This window comes from Zophobas morio, unplaced genomic scaffold (assembly GCF_036711695.1).
Source record: "Zophobas morio isolate AGI-343-1 ecotype UQ-CSIRO unplaced genomic scaffold, CSIRO_AGI_Zmor_V1 ptg000040l, whole genome shotgun sequence".
Taxonomy (NCBI): Eukaryota; Metazoa; Arthropoda; class Insecta; order Coleoptera; family Tenebrionidae; genus Zophobas; species Zophobas morio.
This window is the reverse complement of record NW_026972145.1, coordinates 5,508,155-5,523,963: the sequence shown is the minus strand read 5'-3', so window position 1 is coordinate 5,523,963 and position 15,809 is coordinate 5,508,155. Positions and strand designations below refer to the sequence as shown.

General features: G+C 32.8%; 4 protein-coding genes across 4 annotated transcripts; 2 read left to right on the top strand and 2 right to left on the bottom strand.

Moving 5' to 3' along the window:
- The first annotated feature begins 2,003 nt into the window (after positions 1 to 2,003).
- LOC135140595 (RE1-silencing transcription factor-like) lies at positions 2,004 to 2,901 on the top strand. Its single transcript, XM_064071206.1, has 2 exons — positions 2,004 to 2,060; positions 2,109 to 2,901. The coding sequence occupies exon 2, from the start codon at positions 2,119 to 2,121 to the stop codon at positions 2,860 to 2,862; it is 744 nt and encodes a 247-aa protein (XP_063927276.1). The 5' UTR covers positions 2,004 to 2,060; positions 2,109 to 2,118; the 3' UTR covers positions 2,863 to 2,901.
- A 1,733-nt stretch (positions 2,902 to 4,634) lies between these two features.
- Positions 4,635 to 6,339, top strand: LOC135140366 (zinc finger Y-chromosomal protein-like). The gene is made up of 3 exons (XM_064070859.1): positions 4,635 to 4,674; positions 4,744 to 4,793; positions 5,515 to 6,339. The coding sequence occupies exons 1-3, from the start codon at positions 4,635 to 4,637 to the stop codon at positions 6,337 to 6,339; spliced, it is 915 nt and encodes a 304-aa protein (XP_063926929.1).
- A 319-nt stretch (positions 6,340 to 6,658) lies between these two features.
- LOC135140480 (zinc finger Y-chromosomal protein 1-like) lies at positions 6,659 to 7,876 on the bottom strand. Its single transcript, XM_064071055.1, has 2 exons — positions 7,796 to 7,876; positions 6,659 to 7,731 (listed from the first exon to the last, which is right to left on the bottom strand). Exon 2 carries the CDS (start codon positions 7,678 to 7,680, stop codon positions 6,736 to 6,738), a length of 945 nt encoding a protein of 314 aa, XP_063927125.1. The 5' UTR covers positions 7,681 to 7,731; positions 7,796 to 7,876; the 3' UTR covers positions 6,659 to 6,735.
- A 6,251-nt stretch (positions 7,877 to 14,127) lies between these two features.
- LOC135140365 (zinc finger Y-chromosomal protein 2-like) lies at positions 14,128 to 15,048 on the bottom strand. The gene has a single exon (XM_064070858.1). It carries the CDS (start codon positions 15,046 to 15,048, stop codon positions 14,128 to 14,130), a length of 921 nt encoding a protein of 306 aa, XP_063926928.1.
- Between the last annotated feature and the right edge of the window lie 761 nt (positions 15,049 to 15,809).

The following is a 15,809-nucleotide window of genomic DNA, read 5'->3' as shown; positions in this document are numbered from 1 at the left end:
AGTCGAAAAATCGAAAGATTAAGAAATCGAAACATTTGAAAAATTTAAATATGGAAGAGCTAAAATGAAAAATCGAGAAATAGAAAAATCTAAAATTTTAAATATTGAAAAATTAAAATACAAAAAAATTGAAAAAACTAAAATTTAAAAATCGAAAAAGTAAAAAGTCGACACATCGAAAAATCCAGAAGTCAAAAATGGAAAAGTCGAAGAACAGAAATTTTGAAAAATCCCAAAACTGAAATATCGAAAAACTGAAAAATGAAAGAAAAACTGACGAATCGAAAAACTGAAAAATCCAAAAACTGAAATATGCAAAAACTGAGAATCTAAAGAATCGAAAAATTGGAAAATCAAAAATCTGCAAAATCGTAAGATCGAAAAATTGAACAATAAGTAAACTGAAAAATCCTAAAACTGAAATGTCGAAAAACTGAAAAATTAAAAAATTGAAAAATTGAGAAATCGAAAAATCAAAAAAATGAAGTTGAAAAATCGAAACCTGAAAAAATAGAAAAATTGAAAAACCAAAATACCTGAAAAATCAATTAATTGAAAAATCGACAAATAAAGAGTTTATAAAAGTCAAAAATTGAAAAATCGAAATATTTAAAAATCGTAAAATTGAAGAGAAAAACTGAAAACCGAGAAATTGAAAAATTGAGAAATTAAAAATTAAATAGTAAATAGGAGTAAACTGAAAAGTCCCCAAACTAAAATTTCCAAAAACTGCGAATTCCAAAGTTGAAACAGCAAGAAATTATAGGTTAGGATGTGTATCAGATCACGGATCATGGCTTATAAATCAAATCGTTTCCGAACGCTTAGAGTCGACAATCGCCTGAGTGCGCTCTGGTCTGTAAATCAAACAAGTTCTCAGACGACGAATTGTAATTCGTGTGACCTGAATTAGAGTGAAGGAAACAGTAAGCAGCTTGTAATATTGTTACTTTAGGCAATTTCAAGTGAAACTGACCCAACATACCAAGGTAACTGATGTTGGTATGTTGTTAACATCTGACGTCGTAAGCTCATTTGAACATTGAACTACTTGTTGCGTATGTATGTTTATATTTTTGTTTCTTATTGTCGAAACAAGTCTACACATATTAAGAAAAAAAAAGCATAATGTAGCCCCGCCCAGCCACCCTATCTCAATTGTGATAATTTTTTTATTCGTCGTGAGCCAAGAAGGCGGAGCTTAAGTGCAAAATCCGTATTTCCCCACGAGAAATGAAAAACATGTTTTTATGTATCGTGTCGTTTAAACAATACTATCCATATTAAGAAAAAAATAAAGGCAAATATTAGGCCCCACCTATGCTCGCCCCGATCTCAATTCTCAATTGTGATGAATTTTTCATTCGTTGTCAGATCAAGAGGCGGGGCTTAATTGCAAGATCTATATTTGTCTGCAAGAATTTATTATTTTTATAGTAGAAAGCCAAAACAGCGGAATTTAATTGCAAAATCCGTATATATTGTATGTATCGTAAATATTAGTCCACCGCTAATTACCTGCGGACGCAAATCTTTTAATCTTTAACAAAAAGATTTTTTAATTGGCTCTTACTTGGCGTTGTAAGTTGGACTCTCTCATTAAATTTTATTGTCGGATTATGGGGGCTTTAAAAGGACGGGCTCTATTAGTTACTTGTTATAGATTTGAGTGGACCAGAAAAATGGCTAAAGTTTGTTTGACCACAAATTTTAAATATTCTGCTCCTGTATACTCAATTATTCATTACCATATTGTATTTCTGTAAAGCGCAATGGATTTTTTAATACAATTTCTACTAATGTAACTTTTTGTTAAATTTAAAACTGATACATAAATAGCGGAAACCAGATAATCTCATACTCATCACAATTTTAACGCCTTGTAGTTTTTTTTTTTTGACAAAAAAATTTAAAAAACGGAAAAGCACGTGTATAACGTGTTGCATAATCTTGATCTGTAACAAATTGACTACCAACATTAAACCACTAAAATATCATTTTGAGGTTATGTTAAAATCAATTTAACCTCTTGTTTTGCTTTTAATTTAACTAATTAAGAGGTAAAAACGCAAGATTCGTTTTTATAATCATCTTTGAATGAATTTCAGACTAGTCGAAATGGTGACTTTGCAATATTCCGAACCCCTCACGGCCCCCAAGAAGCCCCCTTTAGTCAATGTCCACAACTGCAAAGTTTGCCCATACGTTACAACATCGTTTTTTCTGATGATGAACCACAAACGCCGCCATCAGTCGCCTTTGCTACCTTTTAACTGTAAAAACACCTTTGATTCTTACCATTGCAAAGACTGTGATTTTCAAACTGAACTCACGTTGCTTTTCAAGCAACACATTAAAGAACATCACGGAATTAAACACGAAAACGACGATTTAATTCTACAATACAATAATCAAAAGTACGTTTGTCGAAAGTGCGGATTTGAGACGTATTTTTCGCTTAAATGGTTGCTTCACATGAGAGAGTGTCCACAAATTAAAGTACAACCAAATTCAAAACAGCATTTGGTTGAGGACCAAATCAAAAGGCACATTAAAACACGGCATCTGGACGACCTTGACGCGAAATTGTACGAATGCCAACAATGTCCATACAAGACTAGAGACTGTTCTAATTTAAGAAGGCACGTGAAAAGCCATCATTTGAATGCCAAAAGTATCACATGGTATAAGTGCACAGAGTGTTCATTTAAAACAAAGCACGAGGGGGTTTTCCAGAAACACGTGAAAGCGCGACATTCCAACCAACACGGCGACATTAAATGGTACAACTGTGAAAAATGCCAATACAAAACTGAATACCGCCAATCTATACATATAAAATTGTTTGTCCTGACTGACTGATTCATCAACGCAGAGCCTAAACTACTGAAGCTAGAAACATGAAATTTGGACAGTAGTTTCCTTTTGTGATGTAAACATCCACTAAGGAAGGAACTTGGGAAATTCCACCCCTAAAAGGGTGGGAAGGGGTGGAAAAGTTTGTACAGGAAGACTATTTTCTAACCACTTCTGTTGTTAATATTTACGTGAAACTTGGTATTAATGTTTTTCAACACAAACAACGAAACACGTATTTCACCATTTTCCGAAATTCAACCCCTAAGGGGGTAAAAAGTGGTGGCTAAATTTGTACGGGAAAACTACTTCTGTTGTATATTTTCCCGTGGAACTTGGTATTAATGCTCTTCAACACATATAATGAAACACGTATTTCAGAATTTTACAAGATTCAACCCCTAAAGGGGTGAAAAGTGGTAACTAATTGTGTATGGGAAAAATATTTCTGTTGTAAATTTTTGCGTGGAACTTGATATTAATGCTCTTCAACACAAATAATGGAACGCGTATTTCAGCTGTTTTTGAGATTCTACCCCTAAGAAGATCAAATGAGGTAGCAAAGTTTATATGAGAAAAAATATTTGTTTGGCGATTTTTACTTGAAATGTTGTATTAATACCCTCCAACACACTTGTTACTTGAAATTCGGTAATCATGTAAAATTGTCTTGACTGATTTTAATTTTTTTTTGATATTCATCCCCAACGGAATATAATTTGGGTGGAAATGTGAGAAACAGGAGAAGTTAAATATTAATCCAAACGTGGTTAAAAATCAAAGTTTAAAATAAGTAGTTAAATATCTTTTTCGCATATTAGACGTAGTAGGATTTTTGGAAAAATCAGTCGTAAGCCTTCGAAATTTAAGAAGTTGTATAGAAATAGGGAGGGCGCGACGCGACGTCACCGGGTAAGCGACTGCGACGCGAACGTGGTCTGCGGTCGGTTTTATATCACGAATTGTCAGAGTATTTCTCTCCAAGTATTCTAATTTTGTGTTCCCGTGTATGAAAGGAGGCAGCTGTAGCAAAAAATTTCCTTGAATTCTCCTGAAAGAAACCCAAACAGGCGATGACAGCTACCCTCAATACCGGCGAAGAGGTCCCGCGGATGGTGGATTCACGGTTGAATTCCATGGTGTAACCCTAGATAACAGATGGGTGGTATCGTACAATCCAGTTTTGTCTTGAACTTTTGCTGCTCACATCAACATAGAGTATTGTAACTCTATAAAATCTTTTAAATATATATGCAAATATGGTAATAAAGGATCCAACCAGGATTATTTGGTCTTGAAAATGACAATGATGAAGTCAAATTATATGAAAGTGGTCGATATATTAGCAACTGGAGAATCCTGGCCTTTCCTATACATGAACAATTTACAGCGGTTTTTCATCTCGCATGCACTTGGAAAATGGCCTGCTGTCTATTTTAATCCTATCGACTTTAATAATGTAACTGAAAAGTTAAATAATTCACAGAAAACTACTCCTCTATCATGTTTTGAGCTTTGCAAAACGGATAATTCTGCAAAAATCCTTCTTTATGTTGAAGTACCTTCATACTATGGAAAAGTACCAAATTTGGGAGATGAAAACGTGAAAACAATGTTGATGGTGGGCCGGGAGTCAAAAGAGATCAAGCTTTGGGTACAGTGTACACCGTTCACCCTAATAACGCCGAATGTTTCTACCTTGATCCTCTTCTTCATGCAATGAGAGGGCTAACATAATTCTCGGATTTAAAAACTATTGATAGTGTCGTTTATTCCATATGCCAGTCATCATGCAAAGCTTTGGGTTTGTCAAGTTCAGTCAGAGTGTCAAGAGAGTGTTCAGATTATAAATGAAGTGTACAACAAGTGTCTGATTTCCATCCACAGTGCTGTCTTTAGGAAGACAATGTTTAGAGTACTATGGTTTACCTCAGCCTGTAAGACGTGAAGAAGTCATACAAAACAGAGACTATATCAGAGAGATTAGCTATGACATACTTTTATAGGCACAACGAAAGTTTATTAAATACAGAATAATATCAAATTTACAACCAAGTTAGATAGGTCAGGTAAACGTTTGTTTTTACATGGCTGCCTACAGCCATTAGCGACAAAAATATCCAAATATTTTAACTTTTTCAAAGAAATATCCTTTAATTTAAAACATGACTTTTAATAAAATCGACAAAAGATAACCCAAATTACATCCAATAAAAATTTCAGCTCTGAATCTTTACTCAAACATAAGTTAACATGGGGTATAAAATTTAACATGGAAATGCATATAGCCACGCACGCACTGTATTATACTCCTATGTTATAAAATAGCGTTGTTTCACTCCCCCCCCCCCCCCCCCCCCTATTTAAAAATTCACGGAACTGTTAACTCCAAACTTTCAGTCCTTATTTCAGCCACCTAGGGGTAATGGTTGTTTACATTACGAAGGAACTTTCTGTCCAAATTTCGTATTTCTAGCTCCAGTAGGTACGTTGATGGATCAGTCAGCCCGATGATAAACACTTTTATATATTGTTATTAATGAAGACTGCACAAACTTAAAAAGTAATAAAATTGAAATCAAAAAATAAATCAAGGGATGAAAAATAATATGTCCTAATTGCGAAATCCACGCAAGCGGAGCTGCGGGTAACTGCTAGTCTTTAAATAAACACATAAATGCGCGGCATTTGGATGAACACGAAATCGAGTGGCACCACTGCACTCAGTGTTCTTACAAGTGCAAAGACAAAGGCAGTTTGAAAGGCCACATTAACGCACTACATCTGGACGATCAGGACGCCAAATGGTACGAATGCAAGCAGTGTCCGTACAAAACTAGAATTTGTTCGAATTTACGAAGCCACACGAAAGCCCGACATTCGAATCGGGAAAGTATCACGTGGTATCAGTGCAACGAGTGTCCCTTTAAAACCAAGCAAGTGAGAATTTTACGCAGACACAAAAACGCGCGCCATTTCAAGGGGGCAAATATCACGTGGTATCAGTGCGAGGAGTGCGCATTTACAACAAAAGACGAGAGTGTTTTAGAGAAACATCGGGTGAACGGGCGACATTTGGACCGAGACGAAATCAAATGGTACCATTGTGAACAATGCCAATACAAAACCCAGTACCACTCGACTTTAAATTCACACATAAATGCGCGGCATTTGGACGAAGCCGAAATCAAGTGGCACCACTGCAATGAGTGTCCTTTCAAGAGTAAAGAAAAAGGCAGTTTGAAAAATCACATTAACGCACGGCATAGGGACGACCAGGACGGGAAATGGTATGAATGCGAACAGTGTCCGCACAAAACTAGGCAGCGTTCAAATTTAAAAACTCACGTGAGGAAGTGGCATTTGAGTGGGAAAGACGTGACCTGGTGTCAGTGCGCCGAGTGTCCATTTAGAACGAAACACAAGGGGGTTTTACAGAGGCACGCAAAAGCGCGCCATTTGGGCGCAAGAGAGGTTAAATAGTTTTTTATTTGTACTTTCCTCAAATGAATAAAATTATCAAACTACGATTACACTATTATTAGTGGTGTGTATTATGTGTTGCATATACACAGATGAAAATTTTTATGTTGTGTTAATTAAAGGTATTTATGATCTGCATAAACGTTACACAAGCAATTTAATGCACTTAATCTGTAATTATTTCTTGCGAAAGTACGGAAATATTAGGTTTCTCTCGTTTATCTGTAATTTGTTTGAGGTTATGATTGATTCATAACCTCAAAATTTAGACTTTCATATATGCAACACACAATACACGGCATTAACATAATGTTACAAAATTGATTAATAAGTTTATTCAAGTGATGGAAAGTGAAAGTCCAACAAACTAAACTCTTTTTTATCGAGAGTCTTCACTCAATGCCGGCGATTCATGTGTTTCTTTAAAGTCTGGTGGTTTTTGGTTTTGTATTGGCATTTTCCACAATCATACCACCTGACGTCGTCTCCGTTCAAATGCCGCCCATTCATGCGATGTTTCTGTAAAACCCCCTCAATTTTTGTTTTAAACGGACACTCTGTGCACTGATACCACGTGATAGTCATCCCATTCAAATGCTGGGTTTTCACGTGCCTCCTCAAGCTCGAAGGATCTCTAGTCTTGAACGGACACTGTTGGCATTCGTACCACTTGCCGGCCTTTGGCACGTCCAGATGCCGTGCGTTGATGTGTCTGGTCAAAGATATGTTCCGTTTAGCTTTAAATAGACACCGCTTGCATTCGTACCATTTCGCGTCCTGGTCGTCCAGATGCCACGAGTTAATGTGACTTTTCAAACTGTCTTTGTCTTTGCTCTTGAAAGTACACTCACTGCAGTGGTGCCACTTGATTTCGGCTTCGTCGAAATGCCGCGAGTTTATGTGTCTATTTAAAGATTGGCAGTATTTGGTTTTGTATTGGCATTTTTCACAACCGTACCACTTGATGTTTTTTGTTTCTGTTGAATGCGTAACAGTTTTGTGTTCTTTTAACGAATGTTCATCTTGGTATTTGTAGTCGCATTGATCACATTTACGCCACTGAAGATTTCCCTTGTTGTTCGAGCACGTTACTGCATGACGTAAGCATTTAAGCGAAAAATGCGTTTGCAAGCCGCAGTTTCCACAAACGTACTTTTTAATGTTGTGTGGTACAACTAAATCGTCGTTTTCTTGTTTAATTCCATGACAGTCTTTAATGTGTTGTTTGAAAGGCAACGCTAGTTCAGTTCGAAAATTGCAGTGTTTGCAATGGTAAGAATCAAGGGGGTTTTCACAGGTAAAAGATGCCAAAGGCGACTGATGACGGTGAATGTAATTCATCTTCAGAAAAAACGATGAACGTACTTCATCCAAGTTTCCATTTCAACTAGTCTGAAATTCATGCGTTATTCTTATTTTAGAAGGTTGTTGCAAAAATTAATCTTGAATTGCGTACCTGTGAATTAAATTAAAAACAATTCAAATTATTTTAGATAAAACGGCAGTGTTCTTCCACTTTATTGAGGTTAACTGTCAGAAATTGTTTGGTTATGGCATAGATTAATATAGATGCGACATACAGTCTGATTTTGCAAAACCACCCTTATTGACATTGGAGTCCTCAACCGCCAAAGGCAAGCGCCAAATTTAAATAGTCGATGCCAATAAAAAAACTTGTTTCACTACAACTTGTCGCCTGAGAATTTGTTTGATCTACAGACCAGAGCGCGCTCAGGCCAATGTCGACTCTAATAAGAATATTGTTGAAATCGTAATAACCCAATGGATTTTTTCGGGAAAATGTTTTGGAAACACTGTGTTCTATTTTGTATGAATTTTTAAATGTTTTTAGTGACAATTTTTGTGGTTATTTTCAATACACTGTGTGATATTAACAGTGAGAAAAAAAATGAAAAATTAAAATAATCGAAAATTTGAAAAACCGAGAAACCTAATAATCGAAAAATCGAAACCTTAAAAAACGTAAAACCGAAACATTGAAAAATCGAAATATCCAAGAACTGAAAATCGAAAAATGAAACATCAGAAAATCGAAAAAATGTAAAATTCAAAAATTTAAAATTTAGAAATCGAATAACGAAAAATTGAGAAATCGAAACTTCCAAATTTAAAAAGTCGGATAACTGAAAAATCGAAACATCGAAAAACCGAGAAATCGAAAAATCAAAAGATCAAGAAATCATGGAGTCGAAAAGTCGAAGAATTGAGAAATCGAAATAGGCCAAAATCGAAAAATCGAAAAGTTAAAAATTGAACAATTTATAAATTGACAATCAAAATATCGGAAAATCCAAATCTCGATAAATCGAGAAATCAAAAAACTTAAAATTCGAAAAATTGAAAAATTGAGAAATTGAATGATCAAAAGAACGAGAAATCGAAAAGTGATGAAGTCGAAAAATTGAAAAATAGAGAAATCGACAAACAAAAAGTTAAAAGTTGAAAAATTGGAAAAGCGGAAAAATAAAAAAACGAAAAAATGGAAAACTGGAAAAAATGAGAAACCGAAATAGGCCAAAATAAAAAATTGAAAAACTGATAAATCGAAAACCTGAACAATCAAATCTCGATAAATCGGGAATGAATAATTAATAAATCGAAAAATTGAAAAACAGAACATCTAAAACCTGGAAGTCGAAAAATCGAAAGACTAAGAAATATTGAAACATTAAACTATCAAAAGATTGAATAATCTAAAATTTAAAAATCCAAAAATTGAAAAACCGAAAAAGTAAAACACATCGAAAAATCCAGAAGTCCAAAATAGAAAAACCGAAGAATTGAAATATTGAAAAATCCTAAAATTGAAATATCTAAAAATTGAAAAATCGAAAAATCAAAAAAGTGAAGTCGAAAAATAGAAACCTTAAAAAATCGAAAAATTGAAAACTCAAAAACCTGAAAAATCAAAAAATTAAAGAATTGAAGAACAGAAAAATCGAAACACTCGAAGGTCAAGAAATGGGAAATTCAAAACATCGATTAATTGAAAAATCTAAAAATTGAGAGTTTATAAAAGTCAAATTTGAAAAATTAAAGAATCGAAAATTTGACAAAATGACAATTGAAAAACAGAAAATCTAAAACCGGGTAGTCGAAAAATCAAAAGATTAAGAAATGGAAACATTCGAAAACTTGAAAAATTGAAATATCGCAAAACTGAAATGAAAAATCGAGAAATCGAAAAATCTAAAACTTTAAAAATTAAAAATGTAAAATTTAAAAATCGAAAAATTGAAAAATCGACAAAGTAAAAAAGTCGACACATCGAAAAATCCAGGAGTCAAAAATCGAAAAGTAGAAGAATCAAAATATTGAAAAATCCCAAAACTGAGATATCGACAAACTGAAAAATGAAAGAAAAACTGAAAAATCGGAAAACTGAAATGTCCAAAAACTGAGAACCTAAAAAGTCAAAAAATTGATCAATCGAAAAATCCATAAAGTGAAGTCGAAACCTTAAAAAATCGAAAAATTGAAAGATCAAAAACCTGAAAAATCAAAAAATTAAAGAATTGAAGAACAGGAAAATCGAAACACTCGAATGTCAAGAAATGGGAAAATCAAAACATCGATTAATTGAAAAATCGAAAAATTGAGGGTTTATAAAAGTCAAACTTGAAAAATTAAAAAATCGAAAATTTGACAAAATGACAATTGAAAATAGAAAATCTAAAACCGAGTAGTCGAAAAATCAAAGATTAAGAAATGGAAACATTCGAAACATTCGAAAACTTGAAAAATTGAAATATCGCAGAACTGAAACGAAAAATCGAGAAATCGAAAAATCTAAAACTTTAAAAATTAAAAAATCTAAAATTTAAAAATCGAAAAATTGAAAAATCGAAAAAGTAAAAAAATCGACACATCGAAAAATCCAGGAGTCAAAAATCGAAAAGTCGAAGAATCAAAATATTGAAAAATCCCAAAACTGAGATATCGAAAAACTGAAAAATAAAAGAAAATCTGAAAAATGGGAAAACCTGAAAAATCCGAAAACTCAAATATCCAAAAACTGAGAACCTGAAAAGTCAAAAAATTGAGCAATCGAAAAATCCAAAAAGTGAAGTCGAAACCTTAAAAAATCGAAAAATTGAAAGATCAAAAACCTGAAAAATCAAAAAATTAAAGAATTGAAGAACAGGAAAATCGAAACACTCGAATGTCAAGAAATGGGAAAATCAAAACATCGATTAATTGAAAAATCGAAAAATTGAAGGTTTATAAAAGTCAAATCTGAAAAATTAAAAAATCGAAAATTTGACAAAATGACAATTGAAAATAGAAAATCTAAAACCGGGTAGTCGAAAAATCAAAAGATTAAGAAATGGAAACATTCGAAACATTCGAAAACTTGAAAAATTGAAATATGGCAGAACTGAAATGAAAAATCAAGAAATTGAAAAAGCTAAAACTTTAAAAATTAAAAAATCTAAAATTTAAAAATCGAAAAATTGAAAAATCGAAAAAGTAAAAAAATCGACACATCGAAAAATCCAGGAGTCAAAAATCGAAAAGTCGAAGAATCAAAATATTGAATAATCCCAAAACTGAGATATCGACAAACTGAAAAATAAAAGAAAATCTGAAAAATGGGAAAACCTAAAAAATCCGAAAACTCAAATATCCAAAAACTGAGAACCTGAAAAGTCAAAAAATTGAGCAATCGAAAAATCCATAAAGTGAAGTCGAAACCTTAAAAAATCGAAAAATTGAAAGATCAAAAACCTCAAAAATCAAAAAATTAAAGAATTGAAGAACAGGAAAATCGAAACACTCGAATGTCAAGAAATGAGAAAATCAAAACATCGATTAATTGAAAAATCGAAAAATTGAAGGTTTATAAAAGTCAAATTTGAAAAATTAAAAAATCGAAAATTTGACAAAATGACATTTGAAAATAGAAAATCTAAAACCGGGTAGTCGAAAAATCAAAAGATTAAGAAATGGAAACATTCGAAACATTCGAAATCTTGAAAAATTGAAATATCGCAGAGCTGAAATGAAAAATCGAGAAATCGAAAAATCTAAAACTTTAAAAATTAAAAAATCTAAAATTTAAAAATCGAAAAATTGAAAAATCGAAAAAGTAAAAAAATCGACACATCGAAAAATCCAGGAGTCAAAAATCGAAAAGTCGAAGAATCAAAATATTGAAAAATCCCAAAACTGAGATTCGAAAAACTGAAAAATGAAAGAAAAACTGAAAAATGGGAAAACCTGAAAAATCCGAAAACTGAAATATCCAAAAACTGAGAACCTAAAAAGTAAAAAAATTGAGCAATCGAAAAATCCATAAAGTGAAGTCGAAATCTTAAAAAATCGAAAAATTGAAAGATCAAAGACCTGAAAAATCAAAAAATTAAAGATTTGAAGAACAGAAAAATCGAAACACTCGAATGTCAATAAATGGGAAAATCAAAACATCGATTAATTGAAAAATCTAAAAATTGAGAGATTATAAAAGTCAAATTTGAAAAATTAAAAAATCGAAAATTTGACAAAATTACAATTGAAAAACAGAAAATCTGAAACCGGGTAGTCGAAAAATCAAAAGACTAAAAAATGGAAACATTCGAAAACTTGAAAAATTGAAATACCGCAGAACTGAAATGAAAAATCGAGAAATCGAAAAATATAAAACTTTAAAAATTAAAAAATCTAAAATTTAATAATCGAAAAATTGAAAAATCGAAAAAGTAAAAAAATCGACACATCGAAAAATCCAGGAGTCAAAAATCGAAAAGTCGAAGAATCAAAATATTGAAAAATCCCAAAACTCAGACATCGACGAACTGAAAAATGAAAGAAAACCTGAAAAATCCGAAAATTGAAATGTCCAAAAACTGAGAATCTAAAAAATCAAAAAATTGAGCAATCGAAAAATCCATAAAGTGAAGTCGAAAAATCGAATCCTTAAAAAAACTAAAAACTGAAAAGTCAAAAACCTGAAAAATCGAAAAATTAAAGAATTGAACTGGAATATCGAAACCCTCGAAAGTCAAGAAATGGGAAAATCAAAACATCGATTAATTGAAAAATCGAAAATTTGAAAAAACGACAATTGAAAAACAGAAAATCTAAAACCGGAAAGTCGAAAAATCGAAAGATTAAGAAATCGAAACATTTGAAAAATTGAAATATGGAAGAGCTAAAATGAAAAATCGAGAAATAGAAAAATCTAAAATTTTAAATATTGAAAAATTAAAATACAAAAAAATTGAGAAATCTAAAATTTAAAAATCGAAAAAGTAAAAAATCGACACATCGAAAAATCCAGAAGTCAAAAATGGAAAAGTCGAAGAACAGAAATATTGAAAAATCCCAAAACTGAAATATCGAAAAAGTGAAAAATGAAAAAAACTGACGAATCGAAAAACTGAAAAATCCCAAAACTGAAATATCCAAAAACTGAGAATCTAAAGAATCGAAAAATTGAAAAATCAAAAATCTGCAAAATCGTAAGATCAAAAAATTGAATAATAAGTAAACTGAAAAATCCTAAAACTGAAATGTCGGAGAACTGAGAAATTAAAAAATTGAAAAATTGAGAAATCGAAAAATCAAAAAAGTGAAGTTGAAAAATCGAAACCTGAAAAAAAGAAAAATTGAAAAACCAAAAAACCTGAAAAATCAATTGAAAAATCGACAAATAAAGAGTTTATAAAAGTCAAAAATTGAAAAATGGAAATAGTTAGAAATCCTAAAATTGAAGAGAAAAATTGAAAACCGAGAAATTGAAAAATTGAGAAATTAAAAATTAAATAATAAATAGGAGTAAACTGAAAAGTCCCCAAACTAAAATTTCGAAAAACTGCGATTTCCAAAGTTGAAACAGCAAGAAATTATAGGTTAGGATGTGTATCAAGTCACGGATCGTGGGTTATAAATCAAATCGTTTCCGAACGCTTAGAGTCGACATTGCGCTCTGGTCTGTAGATCAAACAAGTTGTCAGACGACGAACTGTAATTCGTGTGACCTGGATTAAAGTGAAGGAAACAGTAAGCAGCTTGTAATATTCTGGTAAATCTAGTGTCAATTTGTCGAAACTAAAACGCGTCGTTAAAAATATTATTACATTTTTTCTAGTTAATTTTATTCCTGGTTAGAAGCGAACACTGTTGCCAACATAAGTCGAGGAGTCCTCAACCGTCATTAAATTAAACTATGACGCTTCTCTATGTTCTCTGGTTATGGATACGTGTTAATTTAGGCAATTTCAAGTGAAACTGAACCAACAAACCAAGGTAACTGATGTTGATAACATCTGATGACACAAGCTCATTTGATCATTCTCATTGTCGAAATAAGTCTACACATATTAAGAAAAAAAAAAAGGCAAAATGAAGCCCCGCCCACCCACCCTATCTCAATTGTGATATATTTTTTTATTCGTCGTGAGCCAAGAAGGCGGAACTTAACTGCAAAATCCTTATTTCTCAACGAAAAATTAAAAACATCTTTTTGAATATCGTGTTGTTCAAAGAATACTATATGTATATTGAAAAGCAAGTCGTAAATTAAGCCCCACCCATTTCCACCCCAAGCTCAATTGTTGTCGTTGTCAGAACGAGGGGCGGAGCCAAATTGCAAAATCGATATTTTCCTACAAAAGTTTCTTGATACCAACAATTTTGTAATAAAATAACAAATTAAAATTTTTATTCATTTGATGGAAAGTACAAATAAGAAAACAACCACCGGACGTTCGTATGGCTTGTCAAATCACTTCAGTTCTTAGTTTTGCAAGTACACTTTCCGCACTCCTACACCTTAATATCCTTCTCATCTAAATGTTTAAACTTCACATGTTGCGTCACCTTCCACTTTTGCTTGCTTCTAAACGGACACACTCCACATTCAAACCACTTAACTTCCTTGTCCCCCGAATGCCTTGCATTCGCGTGTCGCTGTAAAGCCGTCTTGTACTTTGACTTATACGGACACTCCTTGCACTCATACCACGTGATACTTTCCCCACCCAAATGCGTCTTCATGTGTATCTTCAAATTCCACGAATTCTTAGTTTTGTGCGGACACTGTTTGCATTCGTACCATGTCGCGTCCTGGTCCTCCACATGCCGCGATTTAATGTGATTTGTCAAAGTGGCTTCGCTTTTACACTTGAATCCACACACTTTGCATTTGTGCCATCTGGTATCATGTTCGTCCAAATGGTGCGAGTTGATGTGTCTTTTTAAATTATTCTTTTGTTTGGCTTTGTGTGGGCAGTAGTCACATTGGTGCCACGTAATGTCTTTGTCGTCCAAATGGTGCGCGTTTATGTGGTGCGCCAACGAATGCTTGTATTTGGCTCGGTAGGGGCAGTGTGCACATTGAAACCGACGTGCGACGAAGTAGTGTTTTTTTAACTTGGGTTTGGGTTCGTAGAGACGTTCGCATTGAGTCCATGAAGAAACATCAATAGTGGCGTTGGGGTTTTCTGGATTTTGTAAACAAGTCAAGGCGTGTTGGACCCATTTCATTGAAAAGTGGGTTTCAAAGCTGCACTTTTTGCAAACGTAGTTCTGAATTACGGTTTTCGGTTGTTTGGTTTTTCTGCTGATGACATGGCGTTCTTTGAAGTGTTGTTTCAAGAGGACTCTTAATTGTGTTTGGAACTTGCAGTGGTTGCAATGATAAGGTTTGATGTAGGAGGTTTCGCAGTTGAAACACTGCACAAACATTTTGGTTCACTCGATTTGTGATTATTTGTTGCTAAAAACAGAAAAATTAAGTTTATTTTTCCAGATTTTCGGACAACATGATCGTCAACATAACCACAAAAATTCAGCAGCGATATATGCAACACTCAATACACGCAATTAATTTACGAGAAAGCGTTTGTTGAAAATTTCAATTAAAGTATACACAGCCATTTTTTTTCATTTAATCGGTAATTAGTTGTTGCCAAAGAGTGGATATATCAGATTAGTTTCTTTAAATTTTTAAGGAAATGAAAATTAAACATAACCTCAAAAACTCAGAATGTATGCAACACACTATACATACCGCTAATCAAATCAATTTAATCCGTCACGACCCCAAAAAGCACTGTCTGGTACAAGTCCACGATTGTAAAATTTGCCTATGTTCTATGTTACTCATTATTCCTGGCCAATGTATTGTTGCTTTTGCATTTAGTTTTGTTCATGTAAACAATTTAGTAAGATTAATTTTCTTAAATTTTTAGTACATTTAACCAGTTTTCATAATATAAAGACTGATTTTCCAAATAAACATGATTTTTTTTTAATTAAGAAAATGTTTCAGTTCTCCCTGACCAGTGATTTTTACAAAATTCAATGATTTTATTTAATACTGGATCATCATTAGGTTCTTTTACAAATAATTCAAACTTTTGTTCTATGAAGCTAATTTCCGCAACTCTGGCAGTGACTACAATGTTTTTCGTTAATAATTAAAATAGTCATTTTTCCTATAAAGT

Coding starts and splice junctions, on each gene's coding strand:
- LOC135140595 (XM_064071206.1), top strand. CDS start 2,119: ATGGTGACTTTGCAATATTCCGAACCCCTCACGGCCCCCAAGAAGCCC.
- LOC135140366 (XM_064070859.1), top strand. CDS start 4,635: ATGCCAGTCATCATGCAAAGCTTTGGGTTTGTCAAGTTCA. Junction 4,675..4,743: donor CTTTGGGTTTGTCAAGTTCA/GTCAGAGTGTCA, acceptor TTCCATCCACAG/TGCTGTCTTTAGGAAGACAA. Junction 4,794..5,514: donor ACTATGGTTTACCTCAGCCT/GTAAGACGTGAA, acceptor GGTAACTGCTAG/TCTTTAAATAAACACATAAA.
- LOC135140480 (XM_064071055.1), bottom strand. CDS start 7,680: ATGAATTACATTCACCGTCATCAGTCGCCTTTGGCATCTTTTACCTGT.
- LOC135140365 (XM_064070858.1), bottom strand. CDS start 15,048: ATGTTTGTGCAGTGTTTCAACTGCGAAACCTCCTACATCAAACCTTAT.